The 24,961-nt window shown below is 39.9% G+C and overlaps 2 gene segments (V, D, J or C); both read left to right on the forward strand.

Moving 5' to 3' along the window:
- Positions 1-24,961, forward strand: part of LOC110316504 — a 359,339-nt gene that overhangs the window by 68,077 nt on the left and 266,301 nt on the right.
- Positions 19,794-24,137, forward strand: LOC110316510. The segment is given in 3 exon segments: positions 19,794-19,827; positions 20,094-20,395; positions 24,114-24,137. Coding segments are annotated over 3 exon segments (360 nt in total).

Consider the following 24,961-nt stretch of genomic DNA (forward strand, 5'->3'; position numbering starts at 1 on the left):
GACCCAGCACAAGGGAAGGCCTGGGCCAAGTAGTGGGAGTGGGTGGGTAGGGGAGCAGGGGCAGGGGGGGTATAGGGAACTTTCAGGATAGCATTTGTAATGTAAGTAAAGAAAATAATAAATCTATTTAAAAATTTTTTATGAATAATGCGGTTATAAAGCTTTATTTGTGAAGAAATGGATTTTCTGGAAGCGTATTTGCCAAGCATTAGCGAAATTTTACATTTAAAATACCCTTTAATATATATGAATAGAAGGCTTTGCAAAATGTTTTCATAGATTTAACCAATTCTCAGTCTTATCATCCTGTTAGCTAAAATAATGATTCCAGAAATATTTACCTCCTATTACTCAGTAACTATGAATACATTACTTTATATAGAAAAAGAAAACGAAGTGTGAAGGTATAATTAACTGCTCATCTAACTCAATACAACAAGATTATTGTTTGGATTGTATAGCTGGACTCAGTCTAAACATTCACGTCTTTAACAGTGACTATGGTTAGTGTGATGTTTCTCTCTTTGAAGATAAATAAGAGCAACCAGAGAATGGCAGTGGTCCCTAAAGGTAAGGAGACAGACTATCCCATGGATACTTAAATCAAAAGATAATCCTTCCTGCCTCTTAATATAAATCCAACAAGAATTACGCTTAATTTCTAATCTGTAGTATTCTACATAGTAGCTTTGATTGATGTTTTAACATGATTGATGTTTTATGATATTAATTTTACAGTGATTTATTACACCAGCCATAAAGAATCATTTCACAGTCCCACTTCCAAGCTAGCAAAGGAAGGCAAGGCTCTGCTAGGAAGTAGTCCAAGGAAGGGCAAAGAGATAAACTGGGGTTTTCATCAGATAATGCCACTTCTAAGAGCAAATTCTATTTATTTATTGCTATAGCTTGTTCCATTCCTGAAAATATTTCATTACAGATCAAATGTACTTTTCATCAAGTGTCTTTCTAATCATCTTTACCTCAGAGAGGGTCTCTTCTCATAGGAAGAATTCCTTCTTCCATTCTTGTTGGCTGTGGCTAGCAGAGCATGTGTTTGCCTTTGCTGTGTAGCTGCTACCCAGCAAGGCAAGACCATTTTTACAGAGGACAGGAGAAGTATTCTTTTGAGTGTCAGATGATTAGAATGTGATTTGCTCTTGCAACTATGAGTTTCAAAAGAAAACTGACACTGTCCCACTCACACAAACAGAAAGTCACCTTGTATGAAAAAGTAGCATAAAGTCCGTCAAGAGTACCACATGATGTTTCTGTAGCAGACACTTAGGAAAATAGATGGTTAAAGTAGAAGATGAACAATTACAAATTGTACACAATAAAGATAAAGTTACAGTAAATAGAAACTTGTATTTATTTGGACTTAAGGTGTCAACCTTTTACAATACATATTAGGTTGTCAAAACAAAATGAAATAAAACTGCTGTTTTTTTAAAAGCAAAACAAAAGAAAACTAGAAAATTGAAAGGCAGCAGGCACTCATTTCAAAGCTGATTCTGGGATCACACTTAGGTTGTCAGAAGAGCCAGCCCTGCTGGGGAGACCCATTCTCATCTTTCATAGCTTATAGAAAACCAGACGAAGATACCACTGAACACATGGGAATGATATGTGACAAGGAACAAGGCATCAAAGGAGGTATATTAGGTATGTTTTAGGTGTTGAAATAGAGTCAATGTGGAAGCATTTCCTATAGGGAGAAATAGAAAAGCCAAATTGCTTTAAAAATCAGAGATTTATTGCTCACCCAACCTAAGTGTTTAAATAGGGATACTGAAATATTCAAAACCTGTGGCTGAAGGCAGCATCCATAGTCAAGCAAAGCTGGCCACTTCATAACTTCAGGAATGCAGTTGCCCCTCTCAGGCTCCAGTTTTGCATCTATAAAATGAAGTAGCTGACACATGCATCCCAGAACTGAGGAGAAATTTCAAAGAAAGATATGTGAATAATTTAACACTGGAACCTCACTGAAATAACATTTCAAAAAAAAAATGTTGGCAAAGCAGTGGTGAGATGGCACTATGAGAATATATGATGGACAAAGCTTGGACCTCTTTACTCATTCACTCATTTCATCATCATTGCCTTAACACGCCCTTGAAGTTGGTATTCTTTGTATTCCCACTGTTACAGGATGAGACGTACCTGTCTGCTGTACTTGACTGATGAAGTTTAAAACCAATGCTTCACAGAACTATTTACTTGGAGAAAGTATCTTCACAGCTGTAATTAAGTAAAATGAAGTCACATGGGTGACACCCAGTATGCAAAATGACCAGGCTGCAGTTACAGGGAGGAAAGACCTTAAGGGAAAGGATGTCCATCTATAAATCAAGAAGATAAGCTTCTGGGGACACTGTCAGCTGACACCTTCAACTCACCATCAGAAATGGGGTTGGGGAAATTACCATCTGTAATATGCAGTACTTTGTGATGGTGATGCTGGTAAACAAGCGACACCCAGTTACAAAAACCTGACCACACATTGCATAAGTAGATTGCCCAAAGGGTGGGATTCAAGTTTAAACACATAAAAGTTTGTCTGCCTCACTATAGTAGGAGCTGTGGTTATCTTAAAGAATACATGGCTAGGCAAACAAGGGTGTGTCAGAAAAGATGCACAGATATGACAGGAAATGTGGACTAGAAGGCTGATTTTCAGAACTAAATTGGCCTAAGAAATACATACCTTGATGAAGTTCTGTTAATAGAAGAACTAGTTGGGAGGACAGAATTGAGGACTCTGGTTTGTGTAGCCTCCAGAGTTAGGAGTGTTGAATTCAGGGTCCCAGAGTCTCCACCCATGGATTGTTGCCTTCACATAGGGTTTCTAATGGGCTTTCTGGTTGGTTTCCACACCTTTCTAACACAGGCCTCGTAGACTTCAACAAAACATTGGCACTGAGAACCTAGCTCAGAGAAGCTGTAAGCGTTCTGTACTGGGATGTTTTCAAGTATCAAATCAAATTGGATATCCAGGTCAACAGATCCAGGACAAAGCATAAAGTTTATTCACTGTTTCTCTTAAGTTGACACCTTTGAAAATGATGCCCTGGGTGAGTGTAATATTTCTCACAAACCAGTGAGGTCTTGGAGTGTAAGTCAGTGCCAAAGCATTTACCCAGAGTACGTGAGGCCCTACATTCAGTCTACCACACCACCACAACAAAGAAAAAGAATTATCACCCCAGACATTTTAATCTTCCAACCTTAAAAAGGCACTTAGATTTCTCTGTGCTAGTCTATCAATGTAGTCAATATTTTCTGGACAAAATTTACAAGTCCAAGTTCACAGTGCCCATTGCCTAACTCAGAGAAGATCCACATACACGGACCTTCATAGTCCTCAATTATTCTCCTTCTCTTTCTTCTCCCCTTCCTAATCATATCCTACTCCCAGTTTTCTTGCCTTCCTAATCATACCAACTTTCGTTGACATAATACAAATTAATATACAGCTTGGGCCTTAAAATGACACAATTTCAACCTATTCCTATCTGACTGAAATTGGGTAGGAGGAAAGCTACAGAAAATCCACATTCCATCCATCTGCCCCTCTTCTATATAGCTAGGGATGGTTCTATGCTTGTAAGGACCTGTGTGATCAGGTTTGGACCACCTGGATGTCAGGATGTTCTCCCTATACCAAGATCTGCTTATCAACAGGTTCAGTGACTTCTGCAAACTTAAGTCCCCTTGTCTGTCTAATTAAGTATATTCATTCACAGATTACACAATTTAGGCCTGAATTTGGTTCAAGTGATGTTCACTATGATGCTCCACTAGAGGGCAGTAACAGATTCTGTAATAACTACATCACATTGCAGATAATAATGGGAGAGTGTGACAAAATTCAATATATATGCACATGTATTTTGAAAACACACATATTTAATTTGGATTCTCAGGGTCTGGTGATAGAGAACAAAGTGATTTAAGGTAGAGTATACCTTTCAGAACTGAAATAGCTTAAGGGTAAAGTGAGTTGGGATTACAATTATGAGGATGATTTTGTTAGTCCATACCTGGGCTTAAAATCATACAAAGTAAAGATAGCCATGTAGCTGTTCTTGTACAGCTGTTTCAGGATGAGATACAAGCTCAGTGTTTTGTGAAGATATTTTTACCCAGTGTGGGTAGACAAGAAACATGGCCTAGCTATGCCTTGAAGGAGGAAGAAAATAACAGATACGTATGGCAAAATTGAAAAGTGAAAGAAGATCAGGGAAGACAGGACCGTGTTCATGGCATTAGAGTGCAAAAGGGAGAAAGAGATTCCTATTTTCTTTTAGGTCTTGTTGTTAAAGGCACAAAATTCTTCCTTGTACTGAAAGTGGAACTGTTCCCTCAAACTTTTAAATATGTTGAGCTTGGGTAAAAGAGATCAGCGGGGAAGTAGACAGCTTCCTCCTATCACCAAGGTACCAGGACTAAAGCCAACCGCATCATCTCAGTGCCTCGATTAATTCAGAAAAGGAACCATACAAGTGAAGTTTCAGGGTTGAAGGCAAGGGGCAGGGAAGGGATGCGTCTGGGGGACTCACTAGAACAGGACGAGAAGGCAGAACTGGCTACTATCTGGTTGTTTCCTTTTGTCTTTTATTTTCTATACTAAAGTACTTAAGGAAAAGTGATAAAATCGGAAGTGTAACCACATTCTCTACAGAAGTGGAACCATTGTAAACACAGGAAAAGCCTGATAAATTAGGGTTTAATATGATGTGTGTGGGTCCAGGGCCAGATTTCTCACTGTAAAACGTGGGTGTCAGAGTTTTCTAGATAATATGAAATTATTTTCTTCAGTACACTTTTTGAGGTTAGTAACTACTTTCCTTTCATTAGGAACATCTAAGTTATGTGGAGGATTTTCTAAGGCAATATAAACACTTCTGTCTGAAGCTAAATCAAATTTGTTCTACATGCTCTCTTCCAGAAAGAGATTGTAGACAAGAAAAGAAAAACTTCCTTAGACATGATATGACAAGAACCATTTTTCTCTCAATACTGTGGAATAAAAAGTGATGGCCTGCTCTTTCCACCATGATGGAGCCTGGGAGCAAAAGTCATAGCCATGAGAACTGGAATGAAGGCCTACAACTTTCCTGGAATTGAAAATAATGCAGTAAAATTCTAGAAACCTCAGGGAAGCTCTGGCTGTGGGTGGAAGCCTTAGGAAGGATGGGGGATTCTCTTCCATTTCTTCTCATCCCCAAAATGCTTTGTTTCCAAAACAACATAAAAGAAGCTTAAAGGCACACTATTATCAAAAGAGCACATTTCATACTATAAATACATGCAGCCTTTCTTTCCTGGATCTAGGAATTTGACTAATATTGATTGTACATAGAAATTAGCATCATAAGTATATTTTGTGTAAGTATATGGGCTGGATCATACTCCTCTCAGGCCATCATTTCTGTAAATATATAATCTTACCCATTAGATATAATTTAATTAATTATTATTTCAAATCTCCCTCCCTCCCCCACCTCTGTGTGCACACTCGCATGTGCACACACACATGCTCCACATGGCTGCCTGGTGGCAGTGGTAGATAAAAGATGTCATCAGATTCCTTAGTACAAGAGTTTCACACAATTGTGAGTTGTCTTGTGGGTAACTCTGGAACATCATCAACTGTGCTCTTTAGTACCAAGCTGTCTTTCAACCCCCCTAAAGTTTAATTAGAAGGGGGAGGAGGAGGAGGAGGAGGAGGAGGAGGAGCAAAAACTCAAACATGCTATGCATTCCACTAGACTCTTCTGGAAAAGGAGAGGGAAAAAGAAAGTCAAGAAGCACATAATAAATACTAGGCAAGCAGGCTCTGGCAAGAACAACTAACTCTCATCTGCTAAAGAGCAGGGGATAGGTGTTCTAAGCTTTTGAATGGGATACATGATGGCAAAATAATCCGTGTTGTGAATTGACTGAGCTTTTACACCTTTGCATATTTTAAAAGACAGTGACTAAGGAAACATGTCAGTGAGTAGGCTAAGGAAGATACTTGGAATCTTTTCTGCAGCATAAAAATAGCTTCTAAAAATAAAGCACTGTTTTGATAGCAGAGTAAGCTTTCTGTTCTCACATTTCTAGGTGATAGTCACACGTTATCGTGAGGATCTAAAATACACAAATATTTGAAAATTTTACAAGAATGTGCTAATACAAAAACATGGCTCACGCGTTCAGACACATGGCCTTAAAGAAACTGAGGAAGGAAATGACATGAATCGCAGGAGCTGTTTCAATGCCTGTGAACTCACCAGATTCCTGCAGAAGAGGGAGCAGCTTTTCTATCTCAAATGTTTCTTGCACCGAGGTCCTTAAAAGAGAGAGAAGCATCACATATACTGTTTGCAGCCTTGAGGCTATCTCTTTGAGGCAGGGGGTTTATTCTGATATTGCCATGGTCACCAGTCTTTCAAGATGTGCGGTGCTTCATCTTCTATGAACAGGTGAGTTCTGAAACACATAAGTGACCTGTGGCTACAGCTGGCAGACCAAAGCTCAGGTCTTATCCTAGACGGCTTCACCAGTATCTCTTTTCACTCAACTGGTTGTCTCAACCTCTCTATCTTCTTCATTCAGAGTCTCCGCAGAAGCCCAAGTCACCCGAATCCCAAGACACCTCATCACAGATACTGGGAAGAAGTTGAAAATAGCTTGCTCTCAGAATATGAGTCATGACTCTATGTTTTGCCATAGATGAGACTCATGTCTGTGTCAAAAGCTGGCTTATTGCTCAATTAATGTTGATATTATCACCGAGGAGAGGGTCTCTGATGGGCATAGCATCTCTACAAAATCTTCCGGCATCGAGCAGCCATGTTTGCACCTCTGTGCCATGAGGGAATGCAGCACCGCACACCCAGCTGCTCTTTACAGAGAAAGGACACCCAAAAGGAGCAAGAAGCCTCTTGTCTCGGGAGGCCCTACTCCAGCCCAGAGAAAGGAACACCTTTTCCCAGTGCCAACAGCCACGGAAGGCCTCTATCACTCCAACTCTCAAAGGTTCTCAGTAATGCACTTCCCTTCTCTGCTCCAGTTTTTAACTTCTTATACCCACAGAGCCTTCTAAAGCACAGACAGAACAAGTTCGTCACATTAGGTCTAGAGTGCCGTTGTACCACTGTGGTCCTTTCTTCCTGTGGGGCTTTAATCTTCAGATACAATGGAGCTGCTGCTCAAGGAGCTGCTCCTAATAAATTGGAGGCTTCTCATATTGCTAATTTTACTATTGATATTTTTGTCAGTTTTTTTTTCTCTGTGTGAATGAGAATGTCACATTCTGAGTTGCTTATGAACTCAAACTACTATCCACTCATGTTCAAGCTCACAGTGTAGCTCTTCTCTGCCGTCTGATGACCTTCCATACCAAACCCATAGCCATGTTTTGCACAATTCTAAGTATTAAATTCATTGTAACTTTTACTAATTTTCTCCATCCTTGCTATTGTGGTATAACTTCTCACCTGGATTCCTCTGACTACCATTCATCTAGTCACCCAGACTGCCAGCTTGGCAGCTGTTCCTGCCTGTAAGTCTCCCCTGAGCTGAAAACCTTACAGGTTCTTTATTGAACTATCTTGTGTCAATTGTTTTGTGAATTTATAAGTCTCCATCCCTTTTTCTGATTACATTTCTGCTTTGCTTTAGCTGCTCTGACTGCCTGCATTTTCATACTGAAATTTCCTCTTCCCCAGCCCCAAGGTGTACACTATGCTAACTCCCCCCTCTTCATTGGTGATGCCCCTCTATCAGATCTCCTCTCTAAGTGAGGATTTCCTCATGTAATATTAGACACATGCTTTCCTCCAAGAAGACTCCTCTTAGCATCCTGATAGGTTCAGCAATCTTCTAACAGCCTGGTGAGTTTTCTGCTGTGTTTTCTTATTGCAACCTGAGCAGAGATAGCATAAGTGCACAACCCCATCATGAGCTTACCCACAATGGACTGCCATAGTATGCTCTGTTATGTAGCCTTTGTCTTTTTAAAATAGGTAAGTCAGAGGCACAGGTATGATGTTGCACTTGGTAGGCCAGACTCTATATTTGCTAGCTTTTATGCATATACATTACTGTCCTTCCTACATTCTCTGTACTTTGTCCATAATATCTATGTTCACAGTTTCACTGAGGCACTTGTTAGATATTGTCATCAAGACAGATGATGCAACTAGAATATGTACATTGGCCTAGATGGTAGGTTCCAATATAGAAAAATATTTAACCTATTATTTTCTTGGCTCCTGGAGTGCTAAGTAAGTTCAAGCCTTTAAGAGATATGAGTTTTCTTAAAATAAGACTTAAGTTTTCTTCTCATACTCTAAATGTGTAGATCCTCTTCCCTCTTCCATCAGTTAGACCACAATCCTGAAAGTCACATCCTCAATGCACAAAAATGGTTGTCACCAAGGGAGGCCGTGACTCTTACTTCTGAGCCCTGCTCTTACTGTGGGAAAATGCTGTCCCGACTGAAAGGAAGCACCCAGAAGCATTACTACACAGGAGCATCTTTGAGGTCTCACATGAAGACCCAGCTATAACACTACTGAGCATATACTTAAAAGATGCTCCAACATATAACAAGGACTCATGTTGCACTATGTTTGTAGCAGCCTTATTTATTATAGTCAGAAGCTGGAAACAACCCAGATGTCCATCAACAGAAGAATGGATACAGAGAATGTGGTATACTTACACAGTGAAGTACAGCTCAGCTAGTAAAAACAATGACTTCATGAAATTCACAGGCAAATAGATGGAATTAGAAAGTAACAACCTGAGTGAGGTAACCCAGACACAAAAGAACACACATGGTATATACTCACTGATAACTGGATATTAGCCCAAAAGCTCAGAATACCGACTATACAACCCACAAACCATATGAAGCTTAAGAATGAAGACCAAAGTGTGGATGCTTCAATCCTACTTAGAAGGGGGAACAAAATAATCACAGGAGGTAGAAGGAGACAGGGACTTGAGAGGGAGAGAGGAGGGGGAGAGAAAAGTGGGGGGCAGGATTAGGTAGGGGAAGGGGCAGGAGAGAAATATAGAGGGTCAGGAAATTGAATAGAAATATGTAGCCATGGGGGATTGGGAAATGGAGATAGCCACTAGAAAGTCCCAGAAGCCAGGGAATCGAGACGCTCCAAGGACCCATTAGCCAATGAAATTAAGAATAACATTAGCCAAAATACCCAACAAAGGGGAGAGAGAACGTATAGAGGCAACCCTAGTAAATAGGCATGGCCTCCAGTTGAAGGATTGAGCTGCCTAACCATCTCAAACCTTTTAACCCAGAATTGTTTCTATCTAAAAGAAATGCAGGGACAAAAGAAAAAAGAAAAAGGAAAAGAAAAAAGAAAAAAAAATGGAACAGAGACTGAAGGAAAGGCCATCTAGAAACTGCCTCACCTAGGGATCCAGTTCATCTGCAGACACCAACCCCCAACACTATTGCTGATGCCAAGAGGCACTTGCTGACAGAATTCTGCTGGGTTGTCCCCCGAGAGGCTCTGCCAGCACCTCATTAATACAGATGCAGATACTTACAGCCAACTATCTGACTGAGCCAGGAAACCCCAATGAAAGGGCTAGGGCAAGGACTGAAGGAGCTGAAGGTGATTGCAATTCCATAGAAAGAATAATATCAACAAACCAGACTGCCCAGATCTCACAGGGACTAAACTACCAACCAAAGAGAATATATAAAAGGATCCATGGCTCCAGCTACATATGTAGCAGAGGATGGCTTTATCTGGCATCCTCTTTTATGGGCAGGGAGGCCTCTGGTACTGTGCAAGCTTGATGTCCCAGCATAGGGGGATGCTAGAGTGGTAAGGCAGGAGTGAGTGAGTGGGTAGAGGAGCACCCTCATAGAGGCAAAGGGGATGGGGATGGGATGGGGGGTGTTGCAGAGGGGACAACATTTGAAATGTAAATAAATGAAATAACCACTAAAAAAAAAAAAAGAAAAACAGATTATTTGCTTATAACTCATACTTTTTTGCTTACCCATGAGCATACTTGTGGTGTGCCACTGTCCCCATCAGTCCTTTTGGCAAACCTCTAAACGATATTTACACCATTGCTGTCACCACCACCAGTGGAACATAAAACAAATATTTCTGTGTGAGGAATTAGCTTATTGCATATTAAAAGACATCAATGAAAATTACCTCTATCTATGGATCCAGAATGGCAAAATTTGGAAGTATCTAAAAATAAATACTTTCAGAAGACTAAACTGGCGAGCTCACAGACACGCACAGTATCATTCCATATACATGTACATAGAAGTGCACATACACAGAGATACTTCCACAATAACCTCTTTCCTCTCCTGTCACCTCCATATGTTTTAATCTACACGAAGGAGGGGATCTTATGGGTGTAGTCAAAGACAATGACATCATAAGCACTCAATCTAGAGCAACAAAGGGATCCACACTTTCCTCAAAACCACCATGAGAGCTAGGCTCATCTCTGCTGTGGTGCTATATTTCCTGGGAACAGGTGAGTCGTGGAAATTGGTATGTCCTTGGCAATGAGGACAAACTGTATACTACTACTTCTATGCCTTGCCTAACAGGATTTTCTAGTATCAGGTTGCTGGATGGTCTTGTCTTATCTCCTTCTTCTTTACCACAGGCCTTGTGGACATGAAAGTAACCCAGAAGCCAAGATACCTGATCAAAAGAATGGGAGAGAATGTTTTGCTGGAATGTGGACAGGACATGAACCATGAAAGGATGTATTGGTATCGACAAGACCCTGGTCTGGGGCTACAGCTGATTTATATCTCATATGATGTTGATAGTAACAGCGAAGGAGACATCCCTAAAGGATACAGGGTCTCACGGAAGAAGCGGGAGCATTTCTCCCTGATTCTGGATTCAGCTAAAACAAACCAGACATCTGTGTACTTCTGTGCTAGCAGTTTAGCCACAGCTCTACACAGCCACATCCTTTCTACACAAAAATAGTAGATGGGAAAAATATGATTCTCCTTCATGCCTAATGCTGGCTTTCATGTCATACTCATGCCACTTAGAAATAGATGGCCAGGAAAGAGGAATCTCCATGCACTCACACATTAGAAAAAAGAAAAAAAAAAAAGCACAGCACAGGATATCACAGGATATTCTCATTCCTTCATAACCCCAAAGACTAAAAAAAACAATGTGAACTTATCCTGCCACAAACTATCAGCTATTCCTAAACTAAATTCATGAGACTGCTACACCCTACCGGGAGAAGTCCTCTTTCATATTCACACTACAGCTCTATCTGACATTTTAATAATTTCATCCTTTCATTTTGACCCTCCATCCCTTTTATTAAGCTTTGTTTACTTTGCACTTTGTCGCCAGGGGGCACTAACACCTTTCAGCTCTTTACATCGACTTTACTGTCTTCATCCAAAGGTTTATGAAGTTTGGATTTTCTTTGTCATTAAAAACTGAACCAGTCTTATTAATAAAAACGTGACTTCAAATTCTCTTGCCAGTGAAATTGTATTTCACTGGAAAGTCTGCAGTGAATAAGCCATTGTAAGTGGTTAGGCTGTAACTATTCTCCCAAACACCTGGAAAGTCTGTTTGGAGGAATGAAACACAGAAAACTGAGCCTCAAATTACAAGTTTTTTCTTTAAACCAATAATAAGACAAAACAGACCTCTAAAAATGTACTTAAAATTTTACATTTCATTTATTTATTTTTTGCAGTTTTGTGTGTGTGTGTGTGTGTGTGTGTGTGTGTGTGTGTGCATGTATGCATGCTTTGGTGTGTTCATTCACAGATATGTCAGAGGACAGCTTGCCTGGAATTAAGTCAGATTGATAGGGGTGGCTGAGGATGCCTATGTCCACAGAGCTAGCAAGTTGGTCCTGTAAAAAAAAATTATTATTCCATGCTACACTTTTATGCAAAGGAAGACAGAAATGAAAAGTAAATATGTATTATAACATTGAGGATTAAATTTACAAGAGAGATTAGGCATGAGCGGATGTGGGATAATAGTAGGTAAGAACAGAAGAACTTTAAAAATGAAAAACTATGCTCTCTGAAGTGAAGGAAAAGACTATCTAGGAAACAAAAGTCTCCCAATTAAAGATAACATCAAGAGAGACAATGAATCATCACAAAATGTAATTAGTTAGCATACATACAAGGACCTTTGGTGCATGTACGGAGCTGACATTACCCATAAATCCACTGTTAACCACACAAACACTGCTGAGACTCAGAGCAGGTAAAAGAAAAGGAATGCCTCTGAGTAGTATTTTCTTTCCCATCATACCAGGCATCTTCCACATCCCACCAAAGTTGAATCCCTGGTTCCATATTTGCCATGTTTGCCATCCTAGTTTGAGGTCCCTTCCTGCCATAGTTGTCACTCATATCCATCACAACCAAGAAAGGAAAGTATGCAGAGATGCAATAGCATTCATAGAAATAAACACATACAAAGGGACTAAAAGGTTGTTGAAACAGGAATTTTGGGTTTCTGAATAAATTGAAAATAATGTTCTTTTTTGGCTAATATCTACTTATTAGTGGATGCTACGCAAAAAAGTACAGAATTCCCAGGACACAATCCACAGAACCAAGAAGGCTAACAAGCAGAAGGGCCCAAATGAGGATGCCTCAGTTCCACTAGGGAGAGAGAAGAAAACAATCACAGGAGGAGGGTAGAGAGGGGGATACCTGGGTGGGAAAGGCGACAGGGAGATGAGAGGAACAGAACATGATCCAGTATTAGGGGTGGGGGTGGGGGAAGAAACAGGACTGAAGCCCTGAGGACCAGTAGAAAGAATGGAAACAGGCAACTTCAGGAGGTGGGGGGGGGGGGAACCCTCTAGAATGTACCAGAGACCTGGGAGGTGAGAGATTCTCAGGACTCAAAGGAAGGGACCTTAGATGAAATGCCCAACAGTGGGAGAGGGAACTTGTAGAGTCCATCTCCAGTAAAAAGACAGAGCAGCAAGTGGAGGGATGGGGTTGCCATCTCACAGTCAAAACTCTGACCCTGGATTGCTCCTGTCTAAAAGAACTGCAGGAACAAAAATGGAGAAAAGCATAAGGAAAAGGGGGTCCAATAACAGGCCTAAATTGAGATCCAGCTCAGGGGGAGGCCCCAAGGCCTGACACTGTTACTGCTGCTATGGTGTGCTGACAAAGAGAAGCCTATCATATCTGCCCCCCGAAAGACCCAACAAGCAGCTGAAAGAGTCAGATGCAGATATTTGCACCCACTCAATGGACAGAAGCTGCTGACCCCTGTGGTTGAACTGGAGAAAAGCTGGAAGAATCTGAGAAGGAGGGAGACCCCATAGAAAGACCAGTAGTCTCATCTAACTTGGACCCCAGGGATCTCTCAGACACTAAACCAACAACCAGGCAGCATACATTAGCCGATATGAGGCCCCCAACACATATACAGTAGAGGACTGCTGTGTCTGTGTTCAATCAGAGATGATGCACCTAACTCTCAAGAGACTTAGAATCCCAGAAGTGGGGAGGTCTGGTGGCGGGGGGAAGGTGTGGACATCCTCTTGGCGACAGAGGAATAGAATGGAGGTGTGGGATGTAGAACAGTCAGAGGGTGAACTGGGGGGTGGGGGGTGGGATAAAGTCTGTAAAAAAAAAGATTAAGGAATAAAAAGAAAGAAAGAAAGTAAATAATGTTCCAAGAGAAGTTTACAATATGTCTTCTCAAAGGCACATAAAACCTCACTAATTCCTTTAAAATATTCCCTATTATTTCAATACACATCTATCATTTCCCAGAAAAAAAGGCAGCTTTAAGTCTGCTCATGAAACCACTGACAAGTTATAAATTTGGGCTAATCTAACAGTAAACTACCCAATACTAAATACAAGTTTCAGGTGGAAGAGTAAATTTAACCAAAACATGTTATATGTATACATGAAATTCTCAAACAGTAAAGGAAAACAACTTTATTTATTTTTATTGAAAAGTAATGCATACAATGTATTCTGATCAGGATTTCCCCTCCCTCAACTCCTTCCAGATCCTCCCACCTCTCCCTCACCCTATAGATCAGTGCCTTACTCTGCCATCCTCAGAGAAGCTTCCTCTTACAGTAGAAGTAATTAACACAGAGACCCACAACTTCCCAGCCTGAAGGGTGTGAGAGATTTTGGAAAACACAGTCCTAAATGCAATAATATCTTTACCAAATCCCTTCCCTTAATGCCCAGGGAGCAATGCAGAAGAGAAGACTGAAAAATTGTAAGAGTCAAAGAGAATGGATGACTTCAAGGAAACAGAAAAAAAAAATTAAAATTAAAGTGGAAGTTTTCAGTGTTCTTTGCTGGAACTAAGTGAGGTAGGGCTTTTGTCTACAAAAATCAGGAATCAAGGACAATGAGAGCTCGAAGCAGTTGTTTCTTCTCTAGAGATTACAGAGACATTCCAGGAACCATATATAATATGGTAATGTTGATACGGAGACCATATTTTTGTACAAGAAAAAACAATGAACCTCATTAAAATAACTTGTTCACAGCCACACGTCTTGTGAACCGGGTGCTTTAGTATTTTTTTTTTCTGAATTCTATTTATGATGTGTTGGCTGGTGACTCTTAAAACAACTGCCAAAGGACACCCCAATTGGCTTAGATGTTTTACTACAGGCTAGGCAGCCATTAGACTCTTTTCTCTGGTTCCTTTTTATACAGATCTGAAGGACCTAGATTCTTTTCACAGGATCATTTTCCCACTGTGGATCTAGGATTTTGCAAGGCTATGAAACCTTGTGTTGTTTAGGGGACACGCGGCCTATAGTTTGCTAACATTTGTGCCATTGGACACCTGTGTTCCATTCTGAACTTGTTGCTCATCATTTCTGTTGTCCAGGTGCCACCACGAGACTTTTATTTGTGAGTCTGAATTAAATTCGCCAAGTTGTAGATTCCATGGTCTCTTGTTGGTTCATTGTATTAACCTCTTAGGGAAACACAATCTAGTAATGTCCTAAGAAAGGATGAAAGAAAAGAAAAGTTTTGTAGCTAACATAAAAAAAATGTTTTTTAAATATCTTGTATATCTGGGGTTTGTAGGAAAACCTGTATTGAAAATGATAGCCTGTCTGAATTTATTGACTTTTCCATGTCATTTTATAATTCCCTGTTATCAAAAAGTTGGTGACTGCCAGCGAAGGAGGAGTCAGTTTTCCTTAGGGATGTCGGCCTTAAGAGGCTATCCATAGCCCAGTAGATGATCCTATACCCACACACATACAATGAGCACTAAATGGACAAAAAGAGAAGCATATGGAGGATATATATGGATATACAAAGATATATATGGAAACAGGAATGAGGGGAGTAGACTTGATCCAAACACACTATATGCATTATGAAATTATCAATAAGTAAAATAATCTGTTATTTATTTTTCCAACAGTGTCAAATTTTAATTTTTTTTACATATTTCCATTATTTACATTTCAAACGTTATCTCCTTTCCTAGTTTCTCCTCCAAAAATCCCCTATCCTCTTTCCCCTACCCCTGCTACCCATCCCACCCACTCCCACAATATATCTTCTCAAAGGCACATAAAACCTCACTAATCCCTTTAAAATATTCCCTATTATTTCAATACACATCTATCTACTTTCTCCTCTGTAAGTTTCAGTGTCTCTGGTTTTATGTGGAGTTCCTTGATCCACTTAGACTTGAGCTTTGTACAACGAGATAAAAATGGATTGATTCACATTCTTCTACATGCTAAGCACCACTTGAGCCAGGGATTCCCCTATACTGGTGCATAGAACCTTCACAGGACCAGCGGCATCTCCTCCCATTGATGACCAACAAGGCCATCCTCTGCTACAGTATACAGCTAGAGTCCCTCCTTGTGTTTTCTTTGATTGGTAGTTTAGTCCTAGGGAGCTCTGGGGTTACTGGTTAGTTCATATTGTAGTTCCTCCTAGGGGGCTGCTAACCCCTTCAGCTCCTTGGGTACTTTCTCAACCTCCTTCATTTCCTGTGCTCCATCTAATGGATGACTGTGAGCATCCACTTCTGTATTAGTCAGGCACTGGCAGAGCCTTTCAGGAGACAGTTATATCAGTCTCCTGTCAGCAAACTCTTGGCATCTGCAAGTGTCTGGATTTGGTGGTTGTTTAAGGGATGGATCCACAGGTGGGGCAGTTTTGGGATGGTCATTCCTTCAGTCTCTGCTCTGAAGTTTGTTTCTGTAACTCCTTCCATGGGTATTTAGTTCCTCCTTCTAAGAAGGATTGAAGTGTCCACATTTTGGTATTCCTTCTTGAGTTTCACGTATTTTGCAAATTGCATCTTGGATATTCTGAGTTTCAGGACTAATATCCACTTATCAGTGAGTGCATATCATGTGAGTTCTTTTGTGATTGGGTTACCTCACTCAGGATGATTTCCTACAGATTCATCCATTTATCTAAGAATTTCATGAATTCATTGTTTTTAATAGATGCATAGTACTCCATTGTGTAAATGGACCACATTTTCTGTATCCATTCCTCTCTTGAGAGACATCTGGGTTCTTTCCAGATTCTTGCTATTATAAATAAGGCTGTTATGAACATAGAGGAGCATGTGTCCTTATTACAAGTTGGAGCATCTTCTGGGTATATGCCTAGGAGTGATATTGCTGGATCATCTGGTTCAATTATGATCATCTGGATCACTATGTTCAATTTTCTGAGGAACTGCCAAACTGATTTCCAGAGTGGTTGTACCAACTTGCAATCCCACCAGCAATGGAGGAGTGTTGCTCCCTCTCCACATCCTGGAGAGCATCTACTGTCACCTGAGGTTTTAATCTTAGCCATTCTGACTGGTGTGAGGTGTAATCTCAGTGTTGTTTTGATTTGCATTTCCCTGATGATTAAGGATGTTGAACATTTTTTTTAGGTGCTTCTCAGACATTCGGTATTCCTCAGTTGAGAATTCTTTGTTTAGTTCTGTACCACAATTTTTAATAGGGTTATTTGGTTTTCTGGAGTCCAACTTCTTGAGTTCTCTATCTATATTGTATATTAGCCCCCTATCAGATTTAGAATTGGTGAAGATTTTTAACATTCTATTGGTTGCCGTTTTGTCTTATTGACAGAGTCCTTTGCCTTACAGAAGCTTTGCAATTTTATGATGTCCCATTTGTCGATTATTGATCTTATAGCACAAGCCATTGCTGTTCTGCTCAGGAATTTTTCCCCTGTGCCCATATCTTCGAGGCTTTTCCCCACTTTCTCCTCTGTAAGTTTCAGTGTCTCTGGTTTTATGTGAAGTTCCTTGATCCACTTAGACTTGAGCTTTGTACAAGGAGATAAGAATGGATTGATTCAAATTCTTCTACATGCTAAGCACCACTTGAACCAGGATCATTTGTTGAAAATGCTGTCTTTTTTCTATTGGACGGTTTTAGCTCCTTTGTTAAAGATCAAGTGACCATAGGTGTGCTGGTTCATTTCTGGGTCTTCAATTCTATTCCATTCATCTACCCATCTGTCACTGTACCAGTACCATGCAGGTTTTATCACAATTGCTCTGTAGTACAGCTTGAGGTCAGTGATGATGATTCCACCATAGCTTCTTTTATTGTCAAGACTAGTTTTTGCTATCCTAGGTTTTTTGATAAATTTGCAAATTGTCCTTTGTAACTCTGTGAAGAATTGAGTTGCTATTTTGATGAGGATTGCATTGAGTCTGTAGATTGCTTTCAACAAAATGGCCATTTTTACTATATTAATCCTGCCAATCCATGAGCATGGGAGATCTTTCCATCTTCTGAGATCTTCCTCAATTTCTTTTTTCAGAGACTAGAAGTTCTTATCATACAAATATTTCACTTCTTTAGTTAGAGTTACACCAAGGTATTTTATATTATTTGTGATTATTATGAAGAGTGTTGTTTCCCTAATTTCTTTCTCAGTCTGTTTATCCTTTGTGTAGAGAAAGGCCATTGATTTGTTTGAGTTAATTTTACATGCAGCTAATTAAGTTGTTTATCAGGTTTAGGAGTTCTCTGGTGTAATTTTTGGGGTCACTTATGTATACTATCATATTATCTTCAAATAGTGATATTTTAACTTCTCCCTTTCCAAAATTTAGTTCATAACAGTTTTCTTGCCCAGAATATTTTTAATCTTCAGGATTTTAAAATTCTGTCAAGAAAAACCTATGATTCATTTGCTTTATATTCATTAAATATGCAGGTGAACACATGTATGATATGGACACACAAATATATGCACACATTTGAATATAGGTGGGAAAGAGAATGAAAGACAAACTGGGAGCATAATTTTATTACAGGGTCTTGAAATCAGAGGAATAAGACAGGTTAGTTTTGCACGAGTATCTTTCTGAATTTTATATTTGCTTTAGGATATCAAGTTTACTATTCCCAATTGCCAGGTGGTAAGAGACAGAGAACTGGAAAATGATGCAATCTTTGGCAGCTCTGATGTGAATTCATGGTTCTGGGATGACAAAGAAATGAATTTGGGTCCTAAATATGTCTCTTCCTCTTAGATTCTGTAATGATGTGTTAAGTTAAGCTCTCTTATTTAAAAAAAACTTTCCAGATTATAAAATACAGTGAAAATGATGTCTAAATAACCTATCCTGGCACTGGAGAGATGACTCAGCTATTCAGAACACTTGGTATTCATGCAGAAGACTCGGGCTTAATTCCTAGCACCCACATTGTAACTCCAGTTCAAGAGGATTTCTTCAGATCTTCCCAGTTACCAGAACATTCATGCACATAAAATAAAATAAATGATTCTGACTTTTAAAATAATTTAGCCCATAAATATCAAAGGTAACTCAGGAAAATAAAAATAAAATTAAAAATAAAATTAACTCTGACCTTTTGCCCACAAATAAACTATATAAGTACTTATATGATGTAAGGAATTGTTACCCAGGTGTGGTGGTGTACCCCTTTAATCCCAGCACTTGGGAGGCAGAGGTAGGCGAATTTCTGAGTTCGAGGCCATCCTGGTCTACAGAGTGAGTTCCAGGACAGCCAGGGCTATATAGAGAAACCCTGTCTTGGGGGGAAAAAAAGGAATTGTTGTATAATAATGACAAATCATAGCCCTGTGGTCAAACTTGGAATGACCTGATTCATAGTCTAAACTGAACTAAATTAGAATAAAATAAATATTACTGCAAATGTTCATATATATATATGAAACATGCACACATATACATTCATCTAATTTTTGTTTTTATAAACAAAGCAGGCAATGAAAGTACTTTAATGACTTTCTGAAGCTAAAAGACAAAAATAAAGGAAATGGCACTTATTGGAAGAATTGGACTTCAGAAATAGATGTTAGGTTGGTATTGCATGCATGTTGGAGGGACAAAATTAAGCTCAGTTAAAGACACCCTAATGAAGACAACAGACAGCTAAAATTCATTAAGGCCAACATTAGATCTCATTTGTGTTTGTATACTCAAAGAGTAGCACATATGTGGTTCTTGGTAAAGATGGATAGATGAATTTTGCACAGGTGGTAAGTGCATTCTGGGATGCCTTTTGAATAAATGGCTCATTATAAGTGAATAGCTAAGCAGTTCCCCTAGAGGGCAATGTATTTTTTTATGTTTAGCAAAAAGTCAACTTCCCACATAAAGAAATGAACAGAACCAGTAAGGAGGCAGTTACACTGTGTGGAGGAAAGATGGTTGTGAATGTGATGCTTTAGTGCCTTTTCTAAGGAAAGAGACCGCTGCTTAAGGATGTGGACATTCCTGCTACTTCTTTGGAGCCAAGGTAGGAGCCTTGTCCTTAGCAGAGCCCTGGGATTAATGTTAATTCTGAGCTTAGGTAGGCAGAAACTTTCTCTCCCCCTAAACAGAATATACTAGTTAGAGGATGAGGGAGACATCTCAGATTAGAGGATTCTGCCAGAAACTGTTGCTAATAGGGAAAAGTGAATAGACTGTTATCAGAGAAAACAAAGCAGAGACTTTTTTGCCTTTAAACATGTCTGAATCTAAACTTGCCTGCCTCATGGATCTCTGTCTTTCTTAAACTAGGCTCTGTGTTCAGTGTCCTCGTCTACCAAAAGCCAAATAGGGACATCTTGCAAAGTGGAACTTCACTGGAAATCCAGTGTGTGGTTGATAGTCAAGTTGTTACGATGTTCTGGTACCAACAGTTCGGACAGAGCTTGATGCTCATGGCTACTGCAAATGAAGGCTCTGAAGCCACATACGAGAGTGGATTCACCAAGGACAAGTTTCCAATCAGCCGGCCAAACCTAACATTCTCAACGTTGACAGTGAACAATGCAAGGCCTGAAGACAGCAGTGTCTATTTCTGTAGTTCTGGAGACACAGTGCTGGTTGCAAGGGAGAGATCTCAGCAAGAACCGCGTCTCCTTCCACTGAGCTCTCCCCAGATGAGCCTGAGGTCCCTGTTGATGAACTCAGTGTGCAAACCACAGATTCAGGGTGACACCTGTTCATATGTCTGTGGGCACCATGGATGTGAATGGTAGCTGTGAATAGAGAGAGAATCTTTAGGACTTACTACAGACAGCACTCATGAGAGATGAAGGGCAAGTTCAGTTATTATGTTGAGACATACAATCTTTCTCCAAGTAACAAAGCTAAAATCACCCTTTAGCTTTTATATCAGTGACATAGTCTCCTTATTATTTCTACTCTATCTCACATGATTAAGTATAGTGCTGGTATATTATATTAATGTTTGTTGAATGATCTTGTTCATTAGGACCATACAGTATTCCAGATATACAGTATGACACATGATAGATCAATGCAAATTTTGCAAAATTTGGGTGCTTTGGAGTATTCTAAGAGGTCTGAGTAACACTGGACTCTCTCCCTTAATATCCCTCAGAACCTTATTATCACCACAAAGAAAGAGGTGCAAGACTCATTCCTTTCAACTTAATTGAGTTTGTATCTGTTCCTTTGGTTATACTCTTCTTGTTTATTTGTTATATAATCTGCAAAGCTGAGATGGTGCTTGAAGCAGGCCTGTGATGAAATCCTCCTGTTGCTCATGCATAAGTAATCCTGGGCCAGATCTTCTTAAGAGTCAGCCAGAGGCAGGCTGATTGTTGTGAGTTTGAGACCAGTCTGGTTTACATAGTTCCAAGCCAGCCATAGCAAGAGTATATCTTTTTAAAAGAAGAAGGAAGAGGAAGAAGAGGAGGAGGAAGAAGAAAAGGAAGACGAGGAGGAGGAGGACAAGGAGGAAGAGGAGGAGGAGGAGGAGAACAAGGAGGACGAGGATGAGGATGAGGATGAGGAGGACGAGGAGGAGGAGGACAAGGAGGATGAAGAGGATGAGGAGGACGAGGAGGAGGAGAATATATTACAAGACAAATGTCGTGGCACACTCTTTATCCCAAACCACAAGGAGCTGAGAGTATAGGAGAATTTGGACCTCAAGTCCAGTCTGTACTGAACAGAAAAACCCAGTCTCAAAAATGAAACATCTAGAAAGACAAAGAAAACTAAAAGGACCTGAAGTTAATAGGGGGTCTTGTCAGGATTCCTTTAGCAATCATTCTCTATAAAAGGAAATTGCAGAGCATTCTGGAAATTACTACACATGTGCTTCTTGGGCTATTTGTGATTTGCCTGCCTCTTTTGTTACAGAGCATGCATACATACAAGTTATATTGAGTGTATGTCATTTGTGGATAGGCAGTGAAAAATAACAGAAGGTTGAGATTAAAGTCTCATATACAATGCCTGGCATAGATGATTCTTTACTTACATATGCCTTACTTGCACCAAGCTGAGGGACCCCAGAAAACAGGCCTACCTGGGTTTTATACTCTAAAAGTGACATAACAGGCCTCAGTGCTGAAGGAGATCCTGATTTATGGTGACACAAATAGAGCCTAGCTTTTTCTGGCCAGCCTTCCTTATTTTGAGGATGTTGCATGCTCTATGTATTCTACAGTTATTTAAGTGACTGCATGGGACATCTAAGGTAGTTCCTGCCTATGTGAAGAACTTTATTGGAGGGAGACACAGTTTTGGCATATGTCATAACCTCCTCTATCTGTGAGCTATTATTTTTTTTCCTCTGAAAAGCTGTTCCAGGCTCATCTCTGCACTTAGGTCCAGGCATTATTTGATCTGAAAATTTGTGAATGTATGACCAAAAGAGACCAAGCCAGAGGAGCAATTCAGTATTTCCAAGTCTCATGCTATTCATTTTTCTTCTCCGCCTTCCCCTTGATATGTGTCCAGTAGCATGGAAATGCCTTATGACAGGTGAACACATGGGTCTGTTTTCTGGATAGATATGCACACATATGATTTTGAAAGGTAGTGTTGAAGAGAATCCTTGGCCCACACTCTGTTCTATGAATTCAATTGCTGACATTTTACAGAAGGAGAGGTGTAGGAGGCCACGGCCCCTCCCCTGGGCTACCCAAAGCCGCACTTTAAAGATGGCACCTGTTGGCTATGGAGCTTGTGGTAAACAAGTCCATATTTGGTGGTGATATGTTCCCGCTCTTCTGATTGGCTGAGGCCACACACCTGGTGAGGTGATGTGGCCTGCTGCAATTGGAGTGGATATGAGAGTATAAAAGGGCTTGTAGCCCAGGGTTCAGGGGAGATGAAGAGGGAGATGAAGAGGGAGATGAAGTTAAAAGTGAAGAAAGAAGCTTGCTGAATAAACTGCTGAGAAAAGAACTGGTAGTTGCATCTTCCTTGCTGTGGTCGACAGAGGACGCAACAAATGGTGGCCCGTAAGGGGAAAACGACTCCCCCTCCGAAGAGTTCAGAACTTTCAGCAGTCAGTATTTGCTGGCAGGGTAAGGCCGCAGTAAGTGGGACTTACAACCCCAGGAGTTTGGGGGGAAAGACCTCGGGGAAGCATAGAGGCTAGATCAAGGTCTCCAGGAAGCAGGCGCTAAGCAAAAGTGAAAATAAGGCCTTTAAGGATCCCAGAGCAGGGACAAATTTTGAAGGATCCCAGAGCAGGGGCGATTTAATAAGGTTCTCGGATTGGGACTTGAGACTATAAAGTTCCCGGATTGGGACTATAAGGTTCTTGGCACAGAGACAAACTTAAAAGTGAAGAAAGCAGGAAGAGATTGCTTTAAAAATGAAAGTAAGAACGTTGGTACAGCTGTTAGTAATTTTGAATTTAATTAAATCTTGCCTGGCGGACAGGAGTGGAGGGTATGCTGCCAAGTTAGAAAAGTTTTCCTGTGGCCAGGTTGGATATTTTAAAAGAGATTGCTTTCCCAATCGCCCACGGCCAACTACTGCAGCTCCTGTGAGACATCCAAAATTATGTCCACGGTATTGTAAAGGCTCATGCAGCAGAAGCAGAAAAAGGCAAATGAGTAGCCAGCAAAAAAGAAAAAAAGGCTAAAGAACAAGAGAGTGAGGAGGGAAGTTCGGATGAATCATCTGACAGTGGAGATGAAGAGGGAGATAAAGAGGAAGATGAAGAGGGAAATGAAGATTATTCAAGGTTCCTGAATAAACTGCTGAGAGAAGAACTGGTGGTTGCGTCTTCCTTGCGGGTCGAGAGAGAGGACGCAACAGAGAGATGGCTTATGGTCACAATATTATTTATTCTCTACATTTATAATGCTGTTTCCTTTGGCATTTATCCTGCTCCAACCTTGGCAATTTCTTATCCCTTTTTTCTTCTTTTCCACAAATGTCATTATGTTTTATTTTTATAGTTGAATAAAAGTTTATTGTGTACATGTAACTCCCTTTCATGACTTGGTCAATTTCTTTAGAACTATTGATCAGTTCATTCATACCTCTACTCCAAATGGCCACTTGTCATTTCAGCTACCTCTAAATTAAATTAATCTTAATTTCTAAGACGTCTCCTTGGATCATTTAGTAATATGAGTGGCAATTTGAAAATGCTTGTTCTTTTGATTTTTAATTATTTTATTTATTTTTATTTAAAGATATTTGAAGTAGAAATTTCTGAGAATTTGGACTTTTTTGTTTTTGTTTTGTTTGAGACTCAATTGTGTCATGTGATGTTTTTATCTGGAAACTGTCTTATGAGAGGATGTTTTGCTGAAGCAGACACATGAGAGGATGTTTTTCTGAGAAAAGCCATTGGTGTTTTTCTGAAAGCTGCCTGGAAAAGGGGCATGTGATGTTTTGCTAGAGTGGATGCTAGAGAGGACATGTGATGTTTGGAAAGGATATAAGTATAACCCAACAGATAGTGGATGCTGGTTTGTCTTGCCACTCTTTGCTGATCATTGTTTAAAGTGATTTCATAGAGGGAAATGCACCAAAGAACATCTTGTGGTGTTCTGGAAGCTTCTTGCTGCTTTCACAGATTCAGGCCAATTGGTAGAACCTTGTATTTTTTTCTAGATAGAACTGCCATTGTTAATTCATGAATGCTGTTTGTGAGTATTTAGAGCTTCCACTGTGGATTCATGTGAACTGAACTGTTAATGTCCTAACAATGAAATTGGAATTGCCCAAAGGAACTATTTCTAAACAGGTCCATATCTCCCTTTGCCCTATTAACTGTTCCTTTCCACTACCACTGGTGGGAAGTGAGCTGAAAGGGAAATTAAAACCTTTAAGAACCATTATTGTTTGTAGGTTTCAAAAAAGGTAAGGCTACAGATAATTAAACATTCATTTGGAATGTTCACTGTAATGACAATGATGATGACAATAATGATGTCATTTTATGCCCTTGCTTCTGTCTTGTAGAATCCGCTAATAATTTTCACCAAGTTTGCTTATTTCTTTTTTATGATGTGACTTGATATTGCTGAATCACCCTTAAGAATTCTTTAAATATTGCTCTAACAAAGTTTTTTTGAAAGCATTTGTGTTTTCTCTGACAAACACTTGAGAGTTTTAAAGTCCTAAAAGCATTTTATTTGATAATTCTTATTCCTTCCTGG

Source organism: Mus pahari, chromosome 2, assembly GCF_900095145.1.
Source record: "Mus pahari chromosome 2, PAHARI_EIJ_v1.1, whole genome shotgun sequence".
NCBI classification, from domain to species: domain Eukaryota; kingdom Metazoa; phylum Chordata; class Mammalia; order Rodentia; family Muridae; genus Mus; species Mus pahari.